The sequence below is a fragment of the Lethenteron reissneri genome, chromosome 4 (assembly GCF_015708825.2).
Source record: "Lethenteron reissneri isolate LAM-NWPU_2019-01 chromosome 4, ASM1570882v1, whole genome shotgun sequence".
NCBI classification, from domain to species: Eukaryota; Metazoa; Chordata; class Hyperoartia; order Petromyzontiformes; family Petromyzontidae; genus Lethenteron; species Lethenteron reissneri.
The window spans coordinates 3511842-3534344 of NC_083782.1; the positions used below are offsets into that span (position 1 = coordinate 3511842).

At 47.2% G+C, this 22503-nt stretch overlaps 1 protein-coding gene across 1 annotated transcript in view; it reads left to right on the top strand.

Moving 5' to 3' along the window:
- Positions 1 to 22503, top strand: part of LOC133349242 (glutamate receptor ionotropic, NMDA 3A-like) — a 90831-nt gene that overhangs the window by 39517 nt on the left and 28811 nt on the right. The window contains exons 5-6 of the mRNA XM_061562572.1: positions 13527 to 13672; positions 22084 to 22193. Of these exons, the coding sequence (XP_061418556.1) occupies positions 13527 to 13672; positions 22084 to 22193 (256 nt within the window). The remainder of the gene's footprint in view (positions 1 to 13526; positions 13673 to 22083; positions 22194 to 22503) is intronic.

Below are 22503 nucleotides of genomic sequence, written 5' to 3' on the forward strand. Positions count from 1 at the left end.
CTACAGTTGTGACGTTCTTACCACGTGCCCCCACTGGACATCGGTGAAAAAGAGCTTCATGGCTCATCGGATTCCTGCAGTATTCATATTCTGAGTCGGGTTGTGCAAGCGCACTCTCATTTGTAGGACACACTGCTGCTGCTGCTGCTGGAGTCGTGTTGCCACCCGTCCCGGTTTTTGCAGGACAGAGAGGCTGGAGAAGGTGCTATGATAAAGGGTCATATCTACTATTGCCTATAATATACTATTTCTCTTTAATGTTGTTAGGTGTTTTTTGTTATTGTTATTGTTATTCGTGGTTCTTTCGGTAAAGTCACGTAGAAGGGAAATAATAAAATTAAATAAATATAAAACAATAAAAATTATCACGACGTTTCAACTGCAACACAAGCAATCATCATCACACCTGATTCATATTCATCACACCTGATGATGATTGCTTGTGTTGCAGTCGAAACGTCGTGATAATTTTTATTGTTTTATATTTATATTATTTTATTATTTCCCTTCTACGTGACTTTACCGAAAGCACCAAGAATATGAATCCCTGCAGTCACAAAAGCTTTAAATCAAAGTTGTTATTGTTGTTGCCGCTGCAATTTTATCAATTCGGAATCGAACAACCAGAGCAAATTTTTTTAAAAATGTGCAAATGCATATTCCCGTGACAGCTGCAAGCAGCCGTCTTCTGCGATGGCAAGTCAATACCTACGAAGACAAACGCACGTTGGAAACTGTTACGTAACCCACGCATAAGCGTCATTCCCCCTCCCACCGCCCCACTATTTAGTATAGAAAGCAGGACAATTGGGTGCTCAGTGTTGCTCATCTCTGTTCTTATGGCACTGGGGCAGGTGGTTGCAAAATGTCGCGTTTCCCACTCTGGGGCCCAGACACTTTAAAGCATGACAGCCGCTGTTTTAAGACACGAGCAGGTTGCATACTCTTCGGTTCTTTCAGTAAAGGCACGTAGGTGAAAAAATTTAATAAAATTTTACCGAAAGAACCAAAGAGTATGGATCCTTGCAGTCACGAAAACTTCTAATCTAGAACGAGCAGGTTGTTTTTCTTATTTTTAAGGTATTAAATACAGTTAGAGCTAACATTGAAAGTCCCTACGGTGAACCAATTTTTTTTTACATTAATGATATTAATTATTGTACACTTAATGAATATCATTAATGGATATCATGACGAGATGTTAACTGCGCATGACGAAACGTTAACTATCTCAATTAAAACAAAAATATCCCCAATAAACTCACGAAGCTTTAAGTACCATGCAGCATACAAAAACGTTGAATCCTACAATTATCTACTTTAATTAACTTCTCACCACAAGCCACATTTCCACGTGTTTTGTAATGGTCTCGGGGGAAAAAAATCGCAGCGCCAAGCGTTCACTTTCACAGTTTCCCGTCCTTTTGTGGGAGAAAATAAATCACTCGGTGGGTTGAAACGGAGAATATTCTTCATCTCACTTCCCAGGATGCCTCCGTTGCCCCTTGTGATCAATTCCCTCCACCCCTGTGAACGTGCCATTAATGCGAGCGAGGTATTAAACATCGTAATTAGTGTCGCTTGGACGGAGGGGGGGGGGAGGTAGCCAGCGTTTTGTTTCGTTCGAAATAAGTCCGAGAAAAAAAAACACACACGTTGCCCGGGCTGGGTTCTCTTTCAATCCTTTATATTAAGTTCACTTGCTTGCTTGCTTGCCGCTTACGACCGTGTAAATCTTTCGGTCGTTTTTTAACCCACTTCCCGTGATCCAATCGAGCTGACATTTTGCATACAGACTCGTTGTGCGTGACAATTTCTTTTCGTGAAATTTTTTTCTCCAAAATTTGACACTTTTTAGGTAATTTTTTTTTATATTTAATTACCAATTGCTTAATGGTGGCAGGCAATCATCTGACCCATAGGTGGCAGCCATCTCAAGCCAGAGGACGAGAGGACTCGAGCCGCCCGTTTCAAAGACCAATGTGGGCTGGGTTGTGGCCCATTGAACACGCATATAAAGGATTTATAGTGAAAAACTTTGTTTTTACGGGTTAATTTTTTTCACGTCTCGTGCGCATTCCTCCAGATCGCCGGGGCAAAAGTGAGCGGCATGAATGTCTTGCTGGAGATGTATGTGGATAGCGCGCTCTCCGTTGATTCGGCTGCCGTGACATTTTTTTCCCATTTGATCCCCGTGTTCTCACTTTGCCCACGTTGGGAGATCGTTCGATTTTCCTCCAGACAGCATCGGCTATCGCTGTTATCTCTCGCAACGGGGGGTGGGAGGGGCACCTCCAATGTGGTGTGTGAGTTTGGGCCACTTCTCCATTGTGTTTTCTTCTAAGCCACAAGTCCCGTTCATGGAACGGACTCAGCTGCTCAGATTTGTATGCTCCGTGGACTTATATTCTGCACCTCTTTTCGAATTATATCCACTATCTACTGTATGCGGCCTCCTGAGACGCTCTCCCTTCTGAAATTAGAAAGCCACTGAAGCTATTACTACATTTAGAATTGTAATGTATGACTTACTGTTAGTAGCTCAGCTTATTGGAGAGTATATTTAGTATATTGATGATATTGATGTAGTTTATATTTTAGTTTTTTTACGTGGTGGTTTGGCTGCTGCAGCTCCTTACTATTAAAATTCCTTCCCTTTATTACTGCTAATCCTACATAATACAGGAGCATAATATGACTTTGAGACCCCCCCCCCCTCCTACGCATTCCACAAGTAGTGACTAATCCCATATCTGCATTTTCCATAAAGATGCTAAATTCCTCTGTTGATATGCAAATTCCTATGTCAAGGCGCCCTTCCTCCCCTAACCCGGCTTAAATATACGCTGCCAAGCTTGGTGGTGTTCATTCAGACGCTGTCTTTCCGACAGACCTGTTCTTCACCTGAGGACGGCTGCTTACGTTGTGGCCGAAACGTCGTGAGAATTGTATCTTATTATGTTTTATTTTTATTAGTTTATTATTTCCCTTCTACGTGACTTTACCGAAAGAACCAAGAAAATGACTAATAGTTTACTGACCTCCATCAAAGCAGTGCTAAATGAAGTCCTCCCAGTTCTCTACTACGCCAACATTTAGTCGATCGACAGGTCTGTGGTGGGATAAGGCGTGGCTATTCCCACCTGTTCTGAGGAGTGGAAGAGTAGGCCAATATATCCTCCACAGGAAGCTTTCTGGAGCTCCCTTTCGAGAAGGCAGTGCTCTGAGCAAACTCAAATAAAACTAAACTAGTTTTTTTACCAGGTAAGGCATTGTAGCTCTTTTTACAGAAGCGACCTGTACACAAATAATAGCTCAAAGAGGTGGATTATCATGTGGAAATTTACAGCAGCCAAATACTCTAAACGCGTGACGTCGATCATCAATGTGAAGGGAAACACAGGAGGACCCGGAAGAAAATTCAGGAGACCACGTGGGTAGAGAGAGACACCGCAAACTCGAACATATACAGCAGGCGTCAGGGGTCGGGATCGAACCCAACCACGACCTCCTTTATACCATGGCGAGGAAGTTAACATCTTTCCACGGCGGCTCCGAACAATTGCAGGGCTGCCCCTTCACCTCTTTGACACTGTTCATTGAGGAGTTGTAACGATTTACCGTCTCCATGATTCCAAAAACTGTCGCGATACGGGATCACAATTCGATTCGTGATTAGATTCCTGCGGAACGTAGCAACGCGCGCGGAATCCAAATCATCCGGACGTTTTTTTGGTTTTTACGGGAACCCTCTTACGAACCAGCTTCTTGAATTAAGTGTAAATAACCAATCGTTGCGTGATTCCAGGCATACATGCTTATAGTTTGAATAAACAAATCCACGTTTCACCGTACCATGCAAAAGTGTATACTTACCGAGTATGTTTTGTCACATTCGGAAGGTTAACCTTATATATCTAGACCTTGGCATTATTTGTTTTGGCTTGTTGCTTCAAATAATGCATTAGCCGCCGTTCAATGGAGCCTTCAGAACAGATGCGGTCTCGGGGACTGAACAACACTGAACCATTGTTCCGTACTGTTGTCAGATTTTTGCCGTCAGTTTCTGTCCTTCGGCGTGCAGGTGGGTGTACATTTTAATCACAAGTAGGGCCAATGGAGTGAATCGTGGGAGCATTTTTTTTAAGTAAACACTTTTAATCCGTCTACTCGGCAGGATAACATAATTTCTGCCCCCTTAAAAGCGCACGCCTCTCAAACGATGGTGGGATTTTTTTTTGTATCAACTCCCGCATCTGCTTTCCATCATCCTGCGGGGTTTTCACGGATTTTTATTTTTTCCATAATTACAAAGATGCCTTTTTGGAGGTGGCTTGGTGGCTCAGAAGTCAGAGCGCTGAGCTGGCGCTGCTAAGATGTTGGGTTTGAATAATGTGATGAAGAGGGTAGTTGTGAGGGCATGGTCTCAGCCTGATCACCAATGACTGCACGACGAAATAAAATGAAAAGCATCACATTCGAATTGGTTCTGGCACTTGATTGGCCTACGTTTCAGCTCTTAGGAATTGTAAATATCGGTTTGATCGGCGTGGGACAAGATACTGCTCTCCGTAGCAGAGCGGGTTGGGGCATTTCTGCCTCCTACTGTGAGGGGCCAGCGTACGCTGGGAAGCAGACGTTTACATTATTGTCCAACTGACTTGTGACATTTTGGCCACTCCACCACCCCTCCAGTGGAGGTTCTCCAAAATCCGGCTAAACGTTGGGATTGTGGTCTGGGGTATGGCGACCGAACGGATTTATTTATTTTAATTTATTTTCTCTGCGATGATTGTTCTTGTTGTGTATTTTCCTTTTTTAGTTATTTACATATGCATTTGTTTTGCTAAATAGTGGGGTTTTTTGTTTTTGTATCATCTGTCTACGTAGCTGGATAATCGATGTGCAGCGTGGTGGGATTCAATTGCATTAATGACGCTATTTAAAATGAAATTAATCCTAAGTATTACTACTACTACTTGAGGGATCTCAACGGGAGTAGCTCTCTGATATCCACTTCTCGAACACAACGGGCTGCGCTGCTCTGCGCAAACGGATGCCTCCTTCCCCGTGGCGTGGAACCCCGGCGGCGCAATCTGGATACAGCTGTGGCAAAGACGCAAATGTATTTATAAAACGTAAAGATTGCACGCTCCCCCCCCCCCCCCTCCTGACGCATTGCGCACTTTATCGCGCACACGCGCTTACTGCTTTCTACCTCTGAAACCCGTAGCTGTTGCTGCGTGAGCGCTCGATTGATCGCGAGCTGATTCATTCGTCGCGTCGACGTGAAATGCTGTCCCACTGCCCGCGAATTGCAGTCGCTGAGCTTGCATTGCTCCGCGTGCGCTGGAAATTCTTACGATTTTTATTGTTTTTTTTTCAAAAGTGTTTTGTTTTTTATCGCGACTCAACGCGAGCCCGGTACAATACGGCCGATCCACATTGGGGGAGGAGGGGCGGGGGTTGGAACAGAAACTCCTCGGGAGTTCAATATCGGCGCAACGGCGATCGTTGTGTCGAATTTGTGGGGGAGTTGTAACCCCTGTCCCAACTCAGTGAGGACTACGCGATGGGGGAATGCGGTGAAGATTCATATAGGGGGGGAAGGGGGGGTAACTAACAAGACTGAAACAGGAGGAAGGATGTGTCCACAACTCTGGCTTTCGCCTGATGAGGCTGGTTGCAATTACCAGCAAAACGTCACAGACACTCGAATTGTAAATGTTCCGGTTCACTTTCCAACGCACAACCGGTGTGTGCCGAACTAGCCAATCATCGCCACGTTTTGTTTAAGTGACAAGCCTTACTAATTGGCTGTGTCGGGTGGTGGCTGGTTTAACGACGCATTTATATTTACGCGATCTAACCCAAAATAGCCTCTATTGTGGATACTGAGGGAAGATCAAGAGCAGAAGGAGCGGGGGTTTGGGTGCGGGCTGGAACAATTCTGATAATGTTATTGGTGTCCGTGCGTATACTTTATATAACTGAAAGCCAGCGATGTATAGCAAGCAAAAGATGCTCTCTGGCTCTCACCCCCTGTGTGTATATTTCCTACTGGGCATCTGTGGAAAAAGAGCTTCATAGCTTATCGGATTCCTCCAGTATAAATATTCTGATTCTGATATGTATCCATGCTGAACTTCTTTCGCACCGCACGTAGCCAGCCGTGCTAATCTGACGGCGGCGGTGGTGATGAGACTGCAAGAGCGGTCCTCGGATTTCAGATGTCGAGTTTACACAATGATCAGTTGAACACGTGTGAGGCTTTCGCGACCAATATTATTCACTAATCAACGTTTTTGGGTTTAGATCGCGTTATTTATAAATGTGTCGTAACCCTCCACCACCCGACACGGCCAATCAGTAAAAAAGTGTCACGTTGACAAAAGACAAATAGTTCACTGCTTTAGCCCACCGGTGTGTTGAAGCGTGAAACCACAACATTTACAATTTGAGTACGACGTTTCGCTGGTAATTGCATCCAGCATCATCGGGCAATTCGCCAGAATGGTGAGGCTCTCCTCTGTCTCCCGTTCTTATATAGAGCAGCAGCAGGGTGACGTCATCATTAACTCATCAGGTGCAAAGATTTGAGGGGGGGGGGGGGTTATTGTAATTATATACTACAATTATGGCCGATGTTTTGGACAATGGACCTTCTTGATAGCGCGCGTACATTCTACCCTATTCTAGCGTCAGGGCTGCAATGTGTTCAGGAGCCAAATGCCAATGGCGAGGTCGGCTCGACACGACGAGGGGGCTTCAGGAGACGACAGTTCGTGTCGTTTTGCCGTTCCGTGCTCTTGGCGATATGGACGTCATGGACGTCAGAGCCAACCGTGATAATCGGAGGTACGCGGTAGGCGGGGGAAAGAGTGACGAACTTGAAGACAACAGCAAGCAGCTCTGACGAGAAATTAGTTTTACAATTTCTGTGAGAAAAACAAATCGGCAAAATTCTCTTTAAAGTCTGGAGACTCAGCGAGGCAGTTTCTGGGTCATCAATCGTAATCACAGAAATGTACGTCATTTATGTAACGTATGCTTTTTGTACGGATCATCACATCGGGAAGAAAATGCTTGCGAACAAGTGTACGTGTCACACATTTTATAATGAGCACACTTGCCTAACACCACAGCTTAAAGATTCTTACATCCTTGAAGTTACATCTTTTTTAACAATTGAACACCGCTCACAGCGTTTGTTTACGAGGGTCATCCAAGGTTAACCAGTACCATTCGCCCTCGTAAATGTGAAACGCAGCATGGAAGTGGTTGAGGCCGATTCAATTTTCCACCATAATCCGCCGACATCCGTGTGAATTTCTCCCCTCGGCGTTGTTACATCTTATTTGCTGCCAGAAGCGAAGGACTTCTTTAGGATAGGTTGCACTTGGCACATTCTCGGGACATCTGTTTTTCACACCCTCATCACTCTTGCATGAACTCGCATCCATTTTTAAACATTTTGCACCGCTCACACGTTCTGCCTGGAGACTAATGTATCATGGATTCGTACAGTTAAAACTACATGTAACATTTCACGCTGAGGTTTTTTTTTTTTTATTCCCCATCACCGCGATAAAAATCTCATCGCGTAACGCGCTGCCGCCCCGCTGCGCATTGTGACAGTGGGGCTTGCCCGCCATATTGACATTACCCAGAGTGCTTTGTGACAGCTGCAGTGTCACTTCACGAGTTACTAGATGCTGCTGCTATCGTATGCATGTTAAACTTATTTCGCACCGTACGTAGCCAACCGTGCGAATCAAAGATTCGATATGCATGTATGCTGAACTTATTTTGCACCGTGCGTAGCTAACCGTGCTAATCGGAGGTGCGATTAGCATGGTTGGCTGTCGATCCGCAAACCTCCACCAGCGATCTGTCTTTGCTTTCTGATTGTCGGGATCAAAACGAAATACTCAGTTGACCTAAAAATCCCCCCACATATCAATAAACCTCGTAAAATGCCGTTAATTAACGGCAGACAAGCTCTTTATGTAAAACCGATGTCAATGTAAATATTTGCTCCACATGCCTGCACTGTTCTCAACACCTTTAAAGCCACGATCCATCGATACCAAATTTAATTTGCTTCTGTATGGCTACGTCTCGAGTAGCATCCATGTGTGCAGTGTCGCCCCAGATAGGGACGAGTCAATCTTTCGGCGTCTCCCCACAGCTCTCTCACAATCTCCCAGAGCCGTTCTTGCAGCTTTAAGGATTTATAAGGAGTCCAACGGAATGGCAAACGCAACACGGGCTCCGAAGGATTTCTTATGAAGTGGCCACAAACATACACAAACACCCGACACTGGCTCTGACCCACGATCTCGAGCACACGCAGTGCGTTCACTTGGCGCGACGGATTTACGCGGCTTCAGCTCCAAAGTCTTCTCTCGTTCAATTGCAACACGGCAATGTAGTTTCCTTCACTGGCTGGCACAATGGCCTTCTCAGCTTGCGTCCCCTTCCTTGAATGGTTCTGCTAATGCCCTTCTGTAATCCTGGCGGAGGGGGGCTTTCTCTCTTTCGATTTTTTACCAGCATGTTGAACGTGGCCAAGCGTGCAAATCAGAGGTGTGGGGGAAGTACAACAAACCAAATACAAAAACAAAAATCAGTTCTTAAACAACGGCCAAAGGAATGGCCAATCTCAACAGGAATCGCACAATGTGATTCTAAAGCAATGGCCATGCAGAACTGAGAGGAGCCGTATCTGAATGAAAACGCGTGCAGATTGGCCTCTCGACGAATGGGAACACTGCTCAATTTAAACCCGCGTACAGAATGCCGTCTCGTTCAACGTGCGTTTCGAGTTGTTTGGCCGCTATGAATCCCCACGTTGATAAGCAGCTATCATGCGTGGCCATGTCGCTTCTGAAGAAGAGCAATAGAGTGAGCCCCCTAGGTTTAACGGACTAATAGGGTGGAAGGGATGTCCGGAGAATCCAATTGTCCCTTAATGGCCAAATTACGTATTTAGAGCATTAAATCACACCATACCACACGCAAGCGACTCACCGACAGTTCAGTAATGGATTGTTATAAAATATTGTAATGCTTTTAATAATAGGAAAATCAACACAGTAATAATGCTAGTTTATGATACGTGTACATTAATAATACGTTAATACATTGCAGTGATGAACTAATACTGTAATATAGTACTACTGTACATTCACATTTTAATTTGAGTGGAGGGTTACATGTAGAGACTTTGTATTTTAACGCCATACCAACCCGTCCTGTTGAAACTGTCCAAACATCAAGCCATCACTGTTCATCTTTGTCTCAAAGTTACGTATACGATGCTGTACTGTCAACTCAATTTCCACTTTTATTCCTCATATGTGTTGACCTAATTTTAATAAAAAAAAAACACGTGCAGTGTCATTAATGCCGTGCACCCATTTCAGGGGAGGAAGCGAATATTGACCGGACTGATTTCCCGATTACTGGACTTAGTCCGTTGTTTGGTAAAAAGTCCGTTTTTGTTGTTGTTGTTGTTGTCTGATCTTCGGATAAAACTCTTGATTCAACAAATTGTGTCCGTTACATCCGAGATCCGTTGAATGGGGGTACATTAAACCTAGGTTGTACCGTATATCTCATCGGGCCTGATGCGGTACATTAAACACGTGTTTAGTTTAGAGCGCAGAAACACAACTCGGAAAACGTGTGCTGGGGAGGCTTTGATTGACAGGATCTAAACTTCTTTCAATGGGAGGCCAAACGTCTCGGAAGCTGGAGGGAATACCCCTGTAACCTGGCACAAAATACTGACAGAGAGATTTGTAGACTCACAACAAAGACCGACAAAAGAGACCCACACGTCGAGATGTCCTTTTGGAGTCACGCAGAGACTCGCATAGACTTGCATACAGAGACCCGTCGGCTCACACAGGGACCCACAGACGCATAGCATACGCGAGTGCGCGCGGACCTTCACAATAACGTGGCGAAGATGGGAAACCATTGGACTTGCTGTTGCACCCCACTCTCTTCTGACAGCATAGCTGAGCAGAAGCCCACACCGCAACAGCCTGCTTTGGGGACCGGAGGTTGTCCATCCAAGCACTTCCCCAGGCTCAACCCGCGCTTAGCTTGTGGCGTGATCTGCGCATTCCGGAGTGATTTGGTCGGAGGCATCGCTTAGCTGCCTTGCGTGGAAAATCAAACGAGGCTGTTTTGTCGTAGTCACCTGCCTCCCGGGGTAATGGTGTGGAAACACAATTTATTCCGCGGAATACGAATTGCGGTCGATGAGCTAACTGATCGACCTTTATCAGCGCTGCATGTAAGCGGCGTTTGTCTCTGTCAAAAAATGCTTGTGCTTATGGCGATGGACGCGATATTGGGACAGCGCGCTTTCTGTAGGGTGCGGGTGAATGTACTACGTACAATGTAGCGGAGCTGCTCAAACACATTGTCACACTTGTATGTACGTGTGTTGAACTTCTATCGCACTGTACGCAGCCAACCATGCTAATACGAGGCGCAGGGGGTAAGGACAACAAACTAAACACAATTTTATATTTTTTAATGCATAGCTCCCAGTCGCTTCACGATGTCGTAAGGAGGAGCGTTCTAGACGGCCGCGTCTGAAAGCGCGCGACTAGCAGACAAAAGCCCGCCGCCGTGAGTACGACCAGAGTTCGCGTGATGGTTCACGCTCCTTGACGCGATCAGCAAGGTGCCGTGGTTAATTTGTGGCAAGCACTTTGTGTGTAATGATATAGCACCTCAGAGATGTCATGTGCTATGAACAAGCGGCTCTAGCACAAAACATCGCCTCTTATATATGTATATATTGTTTTCCTTTCAAGGCCACAGTCTTATCGACAAATGTGTTGAGTTTTTTTTTCTGTTACAAACATATTGGATTATCATTGAGCACAGCTGACTCATATTGGCAGCGCAGGGATGTCTATAATGTGTTGGGTTTTGTGTGTGTGTGTGCATGAGTATATCAACCCGTGGGTTTCAGTAGTTGGGAGGGGCAAAGGCTGCTGCATGGATACCGTGCAGGGGACATTTTTCGAATGTGCGCGGGAAAAATTCGGCATCAGTGTGTAGCAACAGAATGTAGTAATACATGAAACAAATGCCTTACCAGCACAAAATACACGCTTATAAACAACATGAAAGAAATGCCTTACGAACACCTTTTGTTAGGAGTCGTGAACATGTGACGTTCTCTGGAAATTCTGGCTCTTAGTAACCGGGCAAGTTGCAAATATACCAAAAAGGTAGAGAGAGTGCGCTAAACCTCAGAAACGATAGCAATTTACGGACCGGCACAACGTTTGCGATCTCCGTTCATGCATTTCTAAAAAGGACATTCAGGACGCACACTCAAGGGGGTTCGGGCGGATTGGCACGTGAGGTCAGATTGAACTTGGCCCTGGAAAGCCACCGGATCTCACTCCTCTTGGCCCGGCCGTCCCAGAGACGACACAGAGCTAGCGATGACACTTCGAGCCGAGTGAGCTCACGTCAACGTGGCGGAGTGTTCATGCATCCTGCGTGGAACGGACTGCGACGGGTGTCCAAGCAAATACGACAAAGCAAATTATAGTCGGTGGCTTGCAATAATTGGCAAAGGTGCAGCCCTGCAAAGGCTTTGCTCATGCCGCCGCCGGCAGATGCGCCAAATGGTATTTTAGGCCTACCCTTAGGGGCCGTCCATAAATGACGTCACGCACCTGGGGGGGGGGGTCAGACATTTGTGACGATGTGTGACTCGGGGGGGGGGGGGCGTTTTAGAAATGTGACGTCACATCAAAATGCGCAACTTTAAATAAATGTAGACAACACGTTCTACTTAATTAAATAGACTTTTTAATAAATGTTTTCTCCTACAACATCAGAGTGCAGCGCCACATTAAATACGCACTACAATGAATATTTTGGGGGGGGGGGGGGGCAGAGCTTTGTGACGTCATATTTGAGGGGGGGTTTGATTTTTTGTGACGCCTTGTGACGAGGGGGGGGGGGTCAAAAATCGTCCAAAATCGCGTGACGTCATTTATGGACGGCCCCTTACACGCTGGCCAGATGTCTTCGAAGAGGTGGGAAGTTACCCACACTTTACCCCACCGCACGCGCCTTGCCCATTGACCGCTCGGCGGACAGGGGCGGCGATGATTTCGGAATCTTGTCCTTTGTTTCCACTGCCGCGACTGGGGGATCAAACCGGCGACTCGTGCCGTTGCTCACGCGCGCGCGCTCACACATAAATCACGTGAGCGAAGTGGCTGTGCGAAAAGCGGCAATGCCCCTAGCCAAGGTCCCTCACGACGAGAGCTGCATCATCTCGCACACCCCAAGTCTCTCAGGTGCAAATGATCAATTACGATCCCGGGATGTTTGCTGTCTTCGCAATCCGTGGCCTTCGTGGATGCAATGACCGAGCAGCAAGAGCGTTGAACGGAGAGCGAGTGGGCAAAACTACACCCACGCTTGCGCACCCGGTTTCTCAAATCAAATCCACTGCCAATTTTTTTTTATTTGAGCTGCACGCAAGGCTGCGAGAGCGACCCTTGAAGCACGTGTCGACCGGGTAACAAGGGGGGAGACTGAGAAGCAGAGGGTATGTATTATGTATGTGTGGACCTGTCTCGCATGGCACGTAGCCAGCCGTGCTAATCAGTGGTGGTGATGAGACTGCAAGAGCGGTCCTCGGAGTTCAGATGTCGAGTTTTGCAAAATAATGGTCGATGTTTCCGGGAGAATGGTCCTTCTTAGAAAATAATTTACATTTATTTGTAAGGCGCCTTCCACTAATGATAGCACGCCTACATTCTGTCCTACCGTTGCGTATTCCCGCAACGTGTTCAGGAGATAAATGACGATGTCGAGGTCGGTTAGCCACGACGAGAGAACTGCCGTTCCGTGCTCTTGGCGGAATGGACGTGATGATTTAGAATGCGGATATGAATAGAGAGACCGGAGAAATGCAGCTGATGATGATCAGAGTCTGAGACTACACTGAACAGCGTGAGATCTCAAGAGAATCGCCCTCCCTATCCCTCTGGCTTCTCTACCTTGTGCTATGGAGTAGAGCCATTACCCGAAATGTCTACTTTCATATATTTATTCCTTCTAAGGCGATGTCCTCTTGGCCGTGGCACGTGAATGTGTATCGTGCATCTGGGTCTGTGTGTGTGTTGGGCGCGTGCCCGTTGTTCGTGAGTGCGCTCGTCCGTGCACGCAGACGTGCCCACGTGTGTAACGGGGAGGGAACGGCAGTGTAGCGGTTCACGCGCTGCGCTGCGAACCTGACGGCCCCGGTTTGGTTCCCGCTCGCGGGCAACACAAGCGACGATTATCTTAACCGGTCATTCGCCTCCCCTAGGTCACGAGACAAAGGCGGCCGGGCGTGGTGTTGGTGGTCCACCCCCTACTCGTGCCGTGACGGACCTTCGTAGGTGCTCGCTAACAGCACTTGCTATACGGTGTTGGATATTTGCCTTTATCTGTGCGTGCGTGTGCGCGTGTGTCGGTGCGCCCAGCTGCAGCATCCGTCGCACGGCGTGCGCTGCGGGACGGTGCGGGGAAGCGGGGCCGAGAGCTACGTGGCGAAGGTCTTCCCGGAGATCCACGATCACATGCGCCAGCACAACGTGCCTTCCGCTTCGCAGGGCATCGCCCGCCTCAGGTGCGCCAACCCCCCCCGCGCTCCCCCCGTTTCTCTCCCTCCCTCCACCCCCCACCACCACGGTTCTCACAAAGTCACCCTTCGTTGTGGTTCGTTCGGCTCGGACTTGGCACTGGCTCAAATGAGCCGGCTCAAACGACGCGCTCAACTCGAGCCACTCGAACTCGAGGTCGTGGGTTCGATCCTGACACTGACACTTGTATACATTCGAAGTTTGCATGTTCTCTCTGACTATCTGCCCGTAGTTGCCTGATCCTCCGGTTTTGCCTTACACATTTATCATCGACGTGCATTTAGAGTAATCGTCTGTTGTGCAATCCTATGCGATAAGCCACTTTGTGGAGCTCTCATTTGTGATGGCCAGGTCGCTTCTGACAAAGAGCTATGAAGCTCAGTGGGCCTTACCTGGTCAAAGAAAAGTGTCATGGTAATGCTCACCATCTGAGATCTCGATTTCAAATCCGGCGATTGACTCCTTATGGAGACCACGCCAATGGATGTCTCAGCAATTGGCCCTTCCCCATGCTGCACACACGTGAATCACCCAGCGCAACCGTTTATGTGTAGTAGAGTTCACGACTCTTGGACGCCGGAGTGGGAGGCACACGGGTTTATTTCACACAGCACGGTTTTGGCATACAACACTAGAGGGGGTATCGGCCCCCTCACCCGGCTAGCTGGGGATACACGCGCTAGCTACTCCTAGCCTGCCTCCTAGTCCTCCACTAACGGGCTAAGGGAGGCTATCTGGCCCGACACTGGTAAGTCGGGCCCGGTACCCTGAGTCCCAGACCAGCTCTGACAAGAGCACCGGCTCTGGCTCTCGGGACCACGCCGCTGGCTCGATCCTGTTCGGCCCTGATAAGGACGGCGAACCAGGGGAGTTCAGGCCTCTAGCTAAGACGTCTTCAGTCTTCACTGGTTAGCTTAACATTTCTCCCCGAGCCCTCCGACACATCCCCTTTTATACCCAACCCCCCGCTGAGGGGTGGGGCCCCGGGGGATCATAACTCTGAATCAGCCCCCCCCAGGGTGCCTGGCGCGGACGTCGTAGAGAGCACCTCCCCGTGCACTCACGTAGCCCTGCCCACTGTGGTTGTTTGCCATAAGCTGCCATGCATAACGGGCTCTCTCTCTAACACCCCTACACATGCACCTCCGATTAGCACGATTGGCTATGTACGGTGCACGAGAAGTCCAACACGGAGGGACGCCTCTACTTACAAACATTCGACTCATGAACTTTCAGAGATACGAACAAACCTGACCGTATGTCCAGTTGCCACTTCGGACCGAGAGTCGTAAGTTCACTGCCGTGCAATAGATGGCGGTCGGGGCATCTATATCTGCAGAACGTGAAGAACCAGTGGCATCTATATCTACAAGAGAGTATGCAACTTTTAAAGCCATTCCCCATGTTCAGTGTATACACTGTACAACATGTTTGGAATCGCCATGAGCAAAGTTGGACTTACGAACAAATCGACTAACGAACAGACCTTTGGAACCAAACTCGTTCGTAAGTAGAGGAGTCCCTGTACATGTGTAGGGACAGTGCGGAAAGAGAGAGACGGTGCGTGGGTGGAGATAATGAGGGGATAGGGGCCGTGCGTGGCCCCTATTCCCTGAGCCAGATTTGAAGTTTTCGTGACTGCAGGGATCCATACTCTTTGGTTCTTTCGGTAAAGTTACGTAGGTAGAAATTTTTTTTAAATCACGACGTTTCGGGCCCACTTCAGCAATTGTTTCTTGCTGTGGTTGTCCCACCTGATGGCAGACGCTTGATTTGCACCGGAAACGTCCTGATTTAATTTATTTTATTTTATACCGACGTGACTTTACCGAAAAAACCAAAGAGTATGGGCTGAGCCAGTTTGGGAAAGAGGGCGTGGCCAGGGGCGTGGGCGGGGGAGGGGCGGGGAAGGGGCGGGGCCACGCCGGGGGGGGGGGGGGGGGGGGATTAAAAGGCGGGGACTGAGAGAGCTTGGGGCTGCCCTGGGATCGGAATGTATAGCTTCGACGCCGCCGTCGTTGTTTGGTGTGCTGTCCTTGCCCAATTATCTGTTGTTATTCTCGCCCAGTGCTGTGTGCTAGTCATAGCTCTAAGTACTGTAGGATATGAGAGGACGTTATCTGCGCCCTAAAAAAGTTTTCGAGAGTCATTAAACATGCATACGCCTAAATCATACTCCCCAGCACTGCCCTGCCGTGTCCTCTTCCGAACTTCCACATTGTCTTAATCCTTTCTCGAAACGAAATTCCTCGTTATAAACGGCCTCAAATAGATTTTTAAAAAATCAATCCAGCCATCAAAGATAATGTTATTCTCAATTGGACAAATTGACAAGCATAAAATCTATTTTAGATGTATACTGAAAATATTTTTTGTTTACGTATATAAAACAAATCCAATTATTATTTCTGTTTTATAAAGTTACCGACACCGCATTTACGCACGGGGTCAAAATAAAATTAGATTTTTCCGATTGCCCGTAAATGTATATACGCTCTAGTCCACCTTGTTCCCGGCTCTGCCTTTAGCCTGAACGACGCGCAACTGAAGAGCAAAGCACTTAATCCCGACTCTGAAGCTTGTGTAACGAGCACTGCGCACACGAACGTAAACAGCTCAGAGCCATGGCCATGACAGACTCCCGACCCGCATCGGGATTTGCGCTTCGGGGATTAAAGAGGCAGATGCGCTGTCCTTGCTGGCATTTCCAAAGCAAAATTCCCCCGAGTTCCCCTCTGCGTCCTACGGCAGGTCTAACGTGTGAACAATTGTGCATCCAAAATTCCCACGGGAATCTTCCGATGTAAATGCCACACACAAAACAACAACAACAACAAATCTGCCGAGGCACTTTATGCCGCACGACTTTGTTTGTCGTGAGAAATGCAATGGTAAAGGTACAGCTCTGCAATGGCTTGCTCACGCCACTGCTGGTGGAGGATGCTCGACTCGAGGGGGCTTTAATGTGCCCCTCTATAGCAGCGATTATTGGCCTACTCTTCCGCGCTCCCCAAAAATCTCGGGAATTCTGGGAATACCCACACTTTACCCCCCCCCCCCCCCCACACACAGCGAAATGCCGTGTGTCCCAGTTACACTGGGCATTCGTGAAAAGGGGCTTCATAGCTCGGTGGAACAGAGGTGAGGGGAGATTTAAAACACGTGCCATTTGACCTATCTGTCGTGCCAGGAGATGGCATCGAACCTGCGACCTCTGGATTGCAGGTTCCTTTGCGCTAACCGTTACACGTAAAATACATTAAAGCACAATTCGTTTTACCGAGTTTCTAACGTCAATGCTAAAATACACGTTTTCATCATGAGCAAAGCATGCGAAATATATATTAGATTCTGGGTCGACATTGCATGGGGCCTGCCAAATGATTTTGCGTGTGTGTCGGATGTAATTTTCTTATAAGCTTCATGAATTGTTTTAAGATGCACAGCCGTTTTAATTAGTTTTTTTAATGCAATTCGATATGATTTATAAATATAAAGTTACCATAGAGTCTCAGCCATAATGAGATATAAATTGGTACAAAATACGTTTTCGCACCAATGAAAATCAACACCAGCTAATTATAATCCTCAGTTCATTAGGAGACAATATATGCCCTTAATTACCTTACACACGTTCCTCTTATTGATGGAGCCTCTCTCAAGGTCATAATGAGACATATGTGGTTTTCTCAAATCCATCTCAAAGATTTACTCTCACCAAATTTGTTCGAATTAATCGGCGTTGCTGAAAACATGTTTGGAAAAAAAACATTTACACGCGTGTTTGTTTATTGTACATTGAGTTTAGTTCGTCAAAATAACAGCGGTTAAGATGCAAAGATAAAGACCCCCCAGGATAGCCTTAACAGACAATACTCTTAGTTCTTTCGGTAAAGTCACGTAAGTAAAAAATGAAATTAAAATTAATAAAAATAAAACAATAAAAATCACGACGTTTCGGAGGCAACACAAGCTTCCGTCTTCAGGTGAAACCGTCACAGCAAAATATCTGTACCTTATATAGTGGTTAAGGGGGGAGGAGCCAGGAAGGGCAGCGGGGGAGGAGGAGTTGTGAAGTGGTCAATTACTGCTTTTGTTATACTGCTGGGTGGGGCAATTGCTGTTCGTGAGCACCTATGAAGGCCGAAACGGCACCCGATGGCGTGGTTGGCCAGCACCATGCCCGACCGCCTTTGTCTCCCTAGTGGCAATGTTTTAACACATCCCACTAAGTACTCATTTGAGACTGAGTCGACCTAGGGTGGACCCAGGACCGGTTCAGATAAAATTGACTGGTTTTGGCTGTGAGCTGAAATCGAACTCGAGTCACCGAGTTCGTAGCACAGCGCGCTAACCGCTGCACTACCGCTCCCTACACTACCGCTACACTAAACCGCATACATGCTCACACAAACACTTGAGAAACACATCGGAGCATAAACACCTTGGGCAATTATTGACGTTGGAACATCGTAGAAATTATTAAATAAAGAGGGAAACACGTGGCAGTTTGGAGTGCTTTTGGAAGACTGAATGTGCAAAAGATCCATTTAAATTGTCGTGTATTACTCACTTTGGTGTATGAATCCAAAAATAAGGCCATTAACAACAGAAAAATGCAACTAAAATTTAAAAGTCATTAATTACTTTGAGATATAGAAACAAGGAATGCTTAGAACAGGGCACAAATATATTAAAATCAATCATACCGATTTGACTGAAAAAAAGCGAGTGGGCATTGGCAGGACGAGTCCGCAGAATGGGATGGCAGACAATGATCAATGATAGTAACCAACAATGGCCCACGCAACAGAGAGAGCACGTCCGCCAAAGAGACGGAGTGATAAAATCAGCTCTTGCATAGGCTCTACCACGGATAATTTTCATCGCAGGATCGTGAAGAGGCGGTGGCAGCTTGGCAGGGGGGGTGCAGGCCGTCATCCAGCAGCGGAACGATCATGGCTGATGACGATGAGTGGGATAATGTATTTTTTGAGCGTGGTGAGAGCTCGGTGCTTGGCTTCGACGAGACGTTGCCAAGATAGCGCGCACTTTCTGCAGATAGAAGCAAAACTTACGAGAGAATGTCACGTGGGGACGGCTCGCGGTGAGTAAAGTTCAGGGAAGGGACAATCTTCTCCAGTTCCGTTCCGGAGATTTGAAGAAAAACGGGGGTCAGTTGCTCCATTGCAGATAACAGCCTCGCTCGGTTGTTTTGTTGTTGGCAGTAGACAGACCACGAGGCAAGCTGAAAATGCCCCCCCCCCCCCCGCACACACTCACACGAGCGTCAGTCCATGGTTGCCTTCGTCATTGGCTGCCTCGAGGCTAGAAGCCGAAATTCCACATTACTATGGAGGGAAATTACTATTCTCAGTGGAAGGCTTGCCTTTCCTCTTGTGTATGCTTAAGGAAAATAATTATAATGATAATGATATAATAAAAACTCATGTTACTTTAAAATCCTTTAGTTTTCTTACGTAAATACAATATGCATTTAGATAGCGTCTGAATGCAACTTCATCTCAAGATGCTTCACGGAGGGGGAGAGAATTTAAGTTTTGCTCGTAGTATAAACCATAATAATGGAATCATTGAATATCCACATTCACAACATATACATGGTGGTCTATTTAAATAACAACTCTCTAAGTTTCTTCTCGACAGCTCATTGAACGTTTGCGAAAACGATGCCTCTGTATGTGGATAGATCATGGCTGATGATGATCGTAAGTGCACAACATTGAATGATTTAACACTCCACGTGGTATTTACGAGCCTCCATACAGGGGGCACTTCGAACAGAACTGTTTGCACACGGAGATATGCTCCTGGTGCTGTTGTTCATGTCAGCTAGTGATTTCCCACTGTTGGACAAATGCCATTTTCTCTCATTCCAATCCACCAACTTCTCCCGTGTCGTCCTGACCTCCGAACTCTGTAGTTCCGTCTCACTGCTGTCATCTTTTAAGCTGTCTTCCTCTGCGCCCTCTTCCCCTGCTATCTGTCGCCACACTCGACAGTTGAGTGAGAGAGAGAGCGCGAGGAAAATTGTAATTACAAGAGGTTAACAACGTGTTAAAATAGGAAAAATGCATTGGAAAAAAAGTGAACAAAAAAGTTTTATTCGGTAATGTTATTGCACCCGTGAAATGTTGATGGATTTTGGTAGTAAGGGATAAATGCGTGCCATGCAGTGTGAATGGTTGTAATTATACATCAGCAGTGGTAACATTGACAAATTATTCCGTTTGTGTTGCCTTGTTTTACATACGTTGTTAAAAGACAACAGCCATATCCGGCCAACAAAAGTGCTCAATTTTGACAAGGTAATTTCCTGTAGTAGTTTGTGTGTGTGTGTGGCATTTTCATAAAACGATGGAGTATGACAGAGCTCTTGATGTCATTGTGTGCATTCCAGGGGAAGGCCAAAAGAGTTCACTGCCTGACAAAATATGTTGTGAATTTATTTCCGCAAAAATCTTGGCAGTGGACTGCTTTGCTATATTTCCTTTTTTGTATCACAGTCTTCCCTCGTTGTTGGCGAACTTACGATCCGCGATTTGTTCTAAAAAATTTAATAAATCAACAGTAATTTGGAAGAAAATCTTAGAAAATCCAGGGAAATCTGGAGTACAAACCCACACTCAATTGAGCTGGCTCCCAGTGCCGTTCACGCGTTGTACGAGCATACGAATCATTATCTTCGGTGAAAGTATTTTTTCTAGCGATTGAATTTTGATCCCACCGTTGGTGAGACTCACCAGTGAGATTAGGCGGTCGTGAAATGTGTCCAAGGTCTCTGATAATGTCACCAAGGCGTATTGGCTTCTTTAACTTCCAATCGGTAAAAAGGTGTCAGCTATACGGGCACACGTGGGTCTTGTGACACATTTAACTTCGTGTAATTCCCGTGGTAAGTTTGTGTTGCGAAAATATATATTATTCCGGTCGCACAATAGCACTGCATGCCAATATTGTATGAAGAATGGAGAGACAAACTGCGTGGGGTTTCATCATCACCGACTGTCTATCTACTGCTGGATGAAAGTCTCCTGAAGGCCATCACCAATTCTTACGGTTATGCGATTTGGATAATCCATGTAGCTCCTGCCCACAAGTTGATGTCGTGACGAAGATTTCCTCAGTGGTGTTCTCAGTAGATATGTTCCATCTATTGGCTGCCACTCTGTCATTATTCTCTAACGCTAACTATGAACCCTAACCCTCGCGATGTGTCCCTGCCCTAGCCCACTTGCGTTTCCTAAAAGTGAACGCTCAATTGAGAAGGAAATCATTTAAACTTCATATAAATACGATAGTAATTAATAACTTACATTCATCTGTCAATGTACTACTAGATGAAAGGCTCCCCCATGCCGGTCAGTTCGGTGTCGTGAAGGGGCCAAATCCAAGACCCGTTTCTATATCACTTAGCCGTAGGCCGGGAGTCGATCTCGGGCCGGCAGGTTCATAGTGCATTGCGGCAACCACCGCTAAACTTCAAGCACCCCAACGCATTTATTTGCTTTTTTAACGAATAACCCCGTGACCTAGGCTTGCCTTCGACGAAGTGGGGGGGGGGGGGGGGGGGTTGTCCCTCTCGTTGGCTCGTCGGTCGTTGCCTCCGCTCTGAGTGCTTCGAACGCAGAGAGAGAGAGACGGGGAGAGAGGCTCGCGGGAACCATCCCCGCTCGCGCACCGAGAGGCGAGCACGGTGGGGGGGGGGGGAGGATTGGGGGCAGAAACCGACGTGCGCACAGCTTGGCCTTAGCCATCGCAAACAACTTGTCTTTTGGCATCGGCCGCTCCATACTCCCCGCGCCCTCCGCTTGCACGGACAGCGCCCGCTGTTGACCCTGAGTGCCCATCACTTCTCCTTTCGAGCGGCCGCCTTCTGCAGAATTTACAGCCTCGAAGGGACGTGCCGAGGGGCTCTGCTTGCCCCCTGTTATTTTTCGTTACATTTCAGACGGTGAAGCTCTTGTGGGAGGCAAACCAGAGGCAATGTTCCACCCGTGCAGCCTTGAGCAGGCTGATGGGGAAAGCGATTATTCGCGAGCACCTACTTGGGTCGGTGCCTCGCACAAGGGGGTGGGCGGCCAGCACTGCTCCCGGCCGCCTTTGTCTCCCACGTGCCAATGTTTTTACACCATACCACATTATTCATGTAAGGCCGAGTCGACGTAGAGTGGGCCCAGAACCGGTTCAGATGTACGTAACCGACATTGGTCGAAAGCGGGAATCGTAGAGCATCGTGCCAACCGCTTGCAGCACCGCTCAGCGAAATTGCGCGTGCTCGTACCAAGCCATGTAATTTCGATGTCCACATTGAAAAGGGGGTCTCTTGGAACATTTTAATTCAAACCTTCGCCTCGCTGTGCTGTCATGCCACCAGGAGTGGTCTGCTGGACGCCTTCATAATGGACAAAGCGCTGCTGGATTACGAGGTCTCGGTTGATCCCGACTGCCGGCTGCTGCAGGTGGGCAAGCCCTTCGCCATGGAAGGTGAGGACGCCCTCGACACCGTTTTACACAACACAACATGATGATCGGCGTCGTCGGGAAGATCATGAGTAACGCAAGCATGTAGATTGTTGTGATTTTTTTATCCCTTTTATTTTATATACAACCTATCGGCCGCATGGCCTTCTGGGAGTGCATTCATTCAGCAAAGTTGATTCCAGTACATGGAAGACCTCTGGACTCGTTTCGAGACAAAGTGTCTCATCAGTAATCAGTTTACCTGAATCAATGCTCGCGAACGTCCAGATGTACAGTATGAGGCAAGAGCCCTCTTTTTAAAATACTGGGTCCT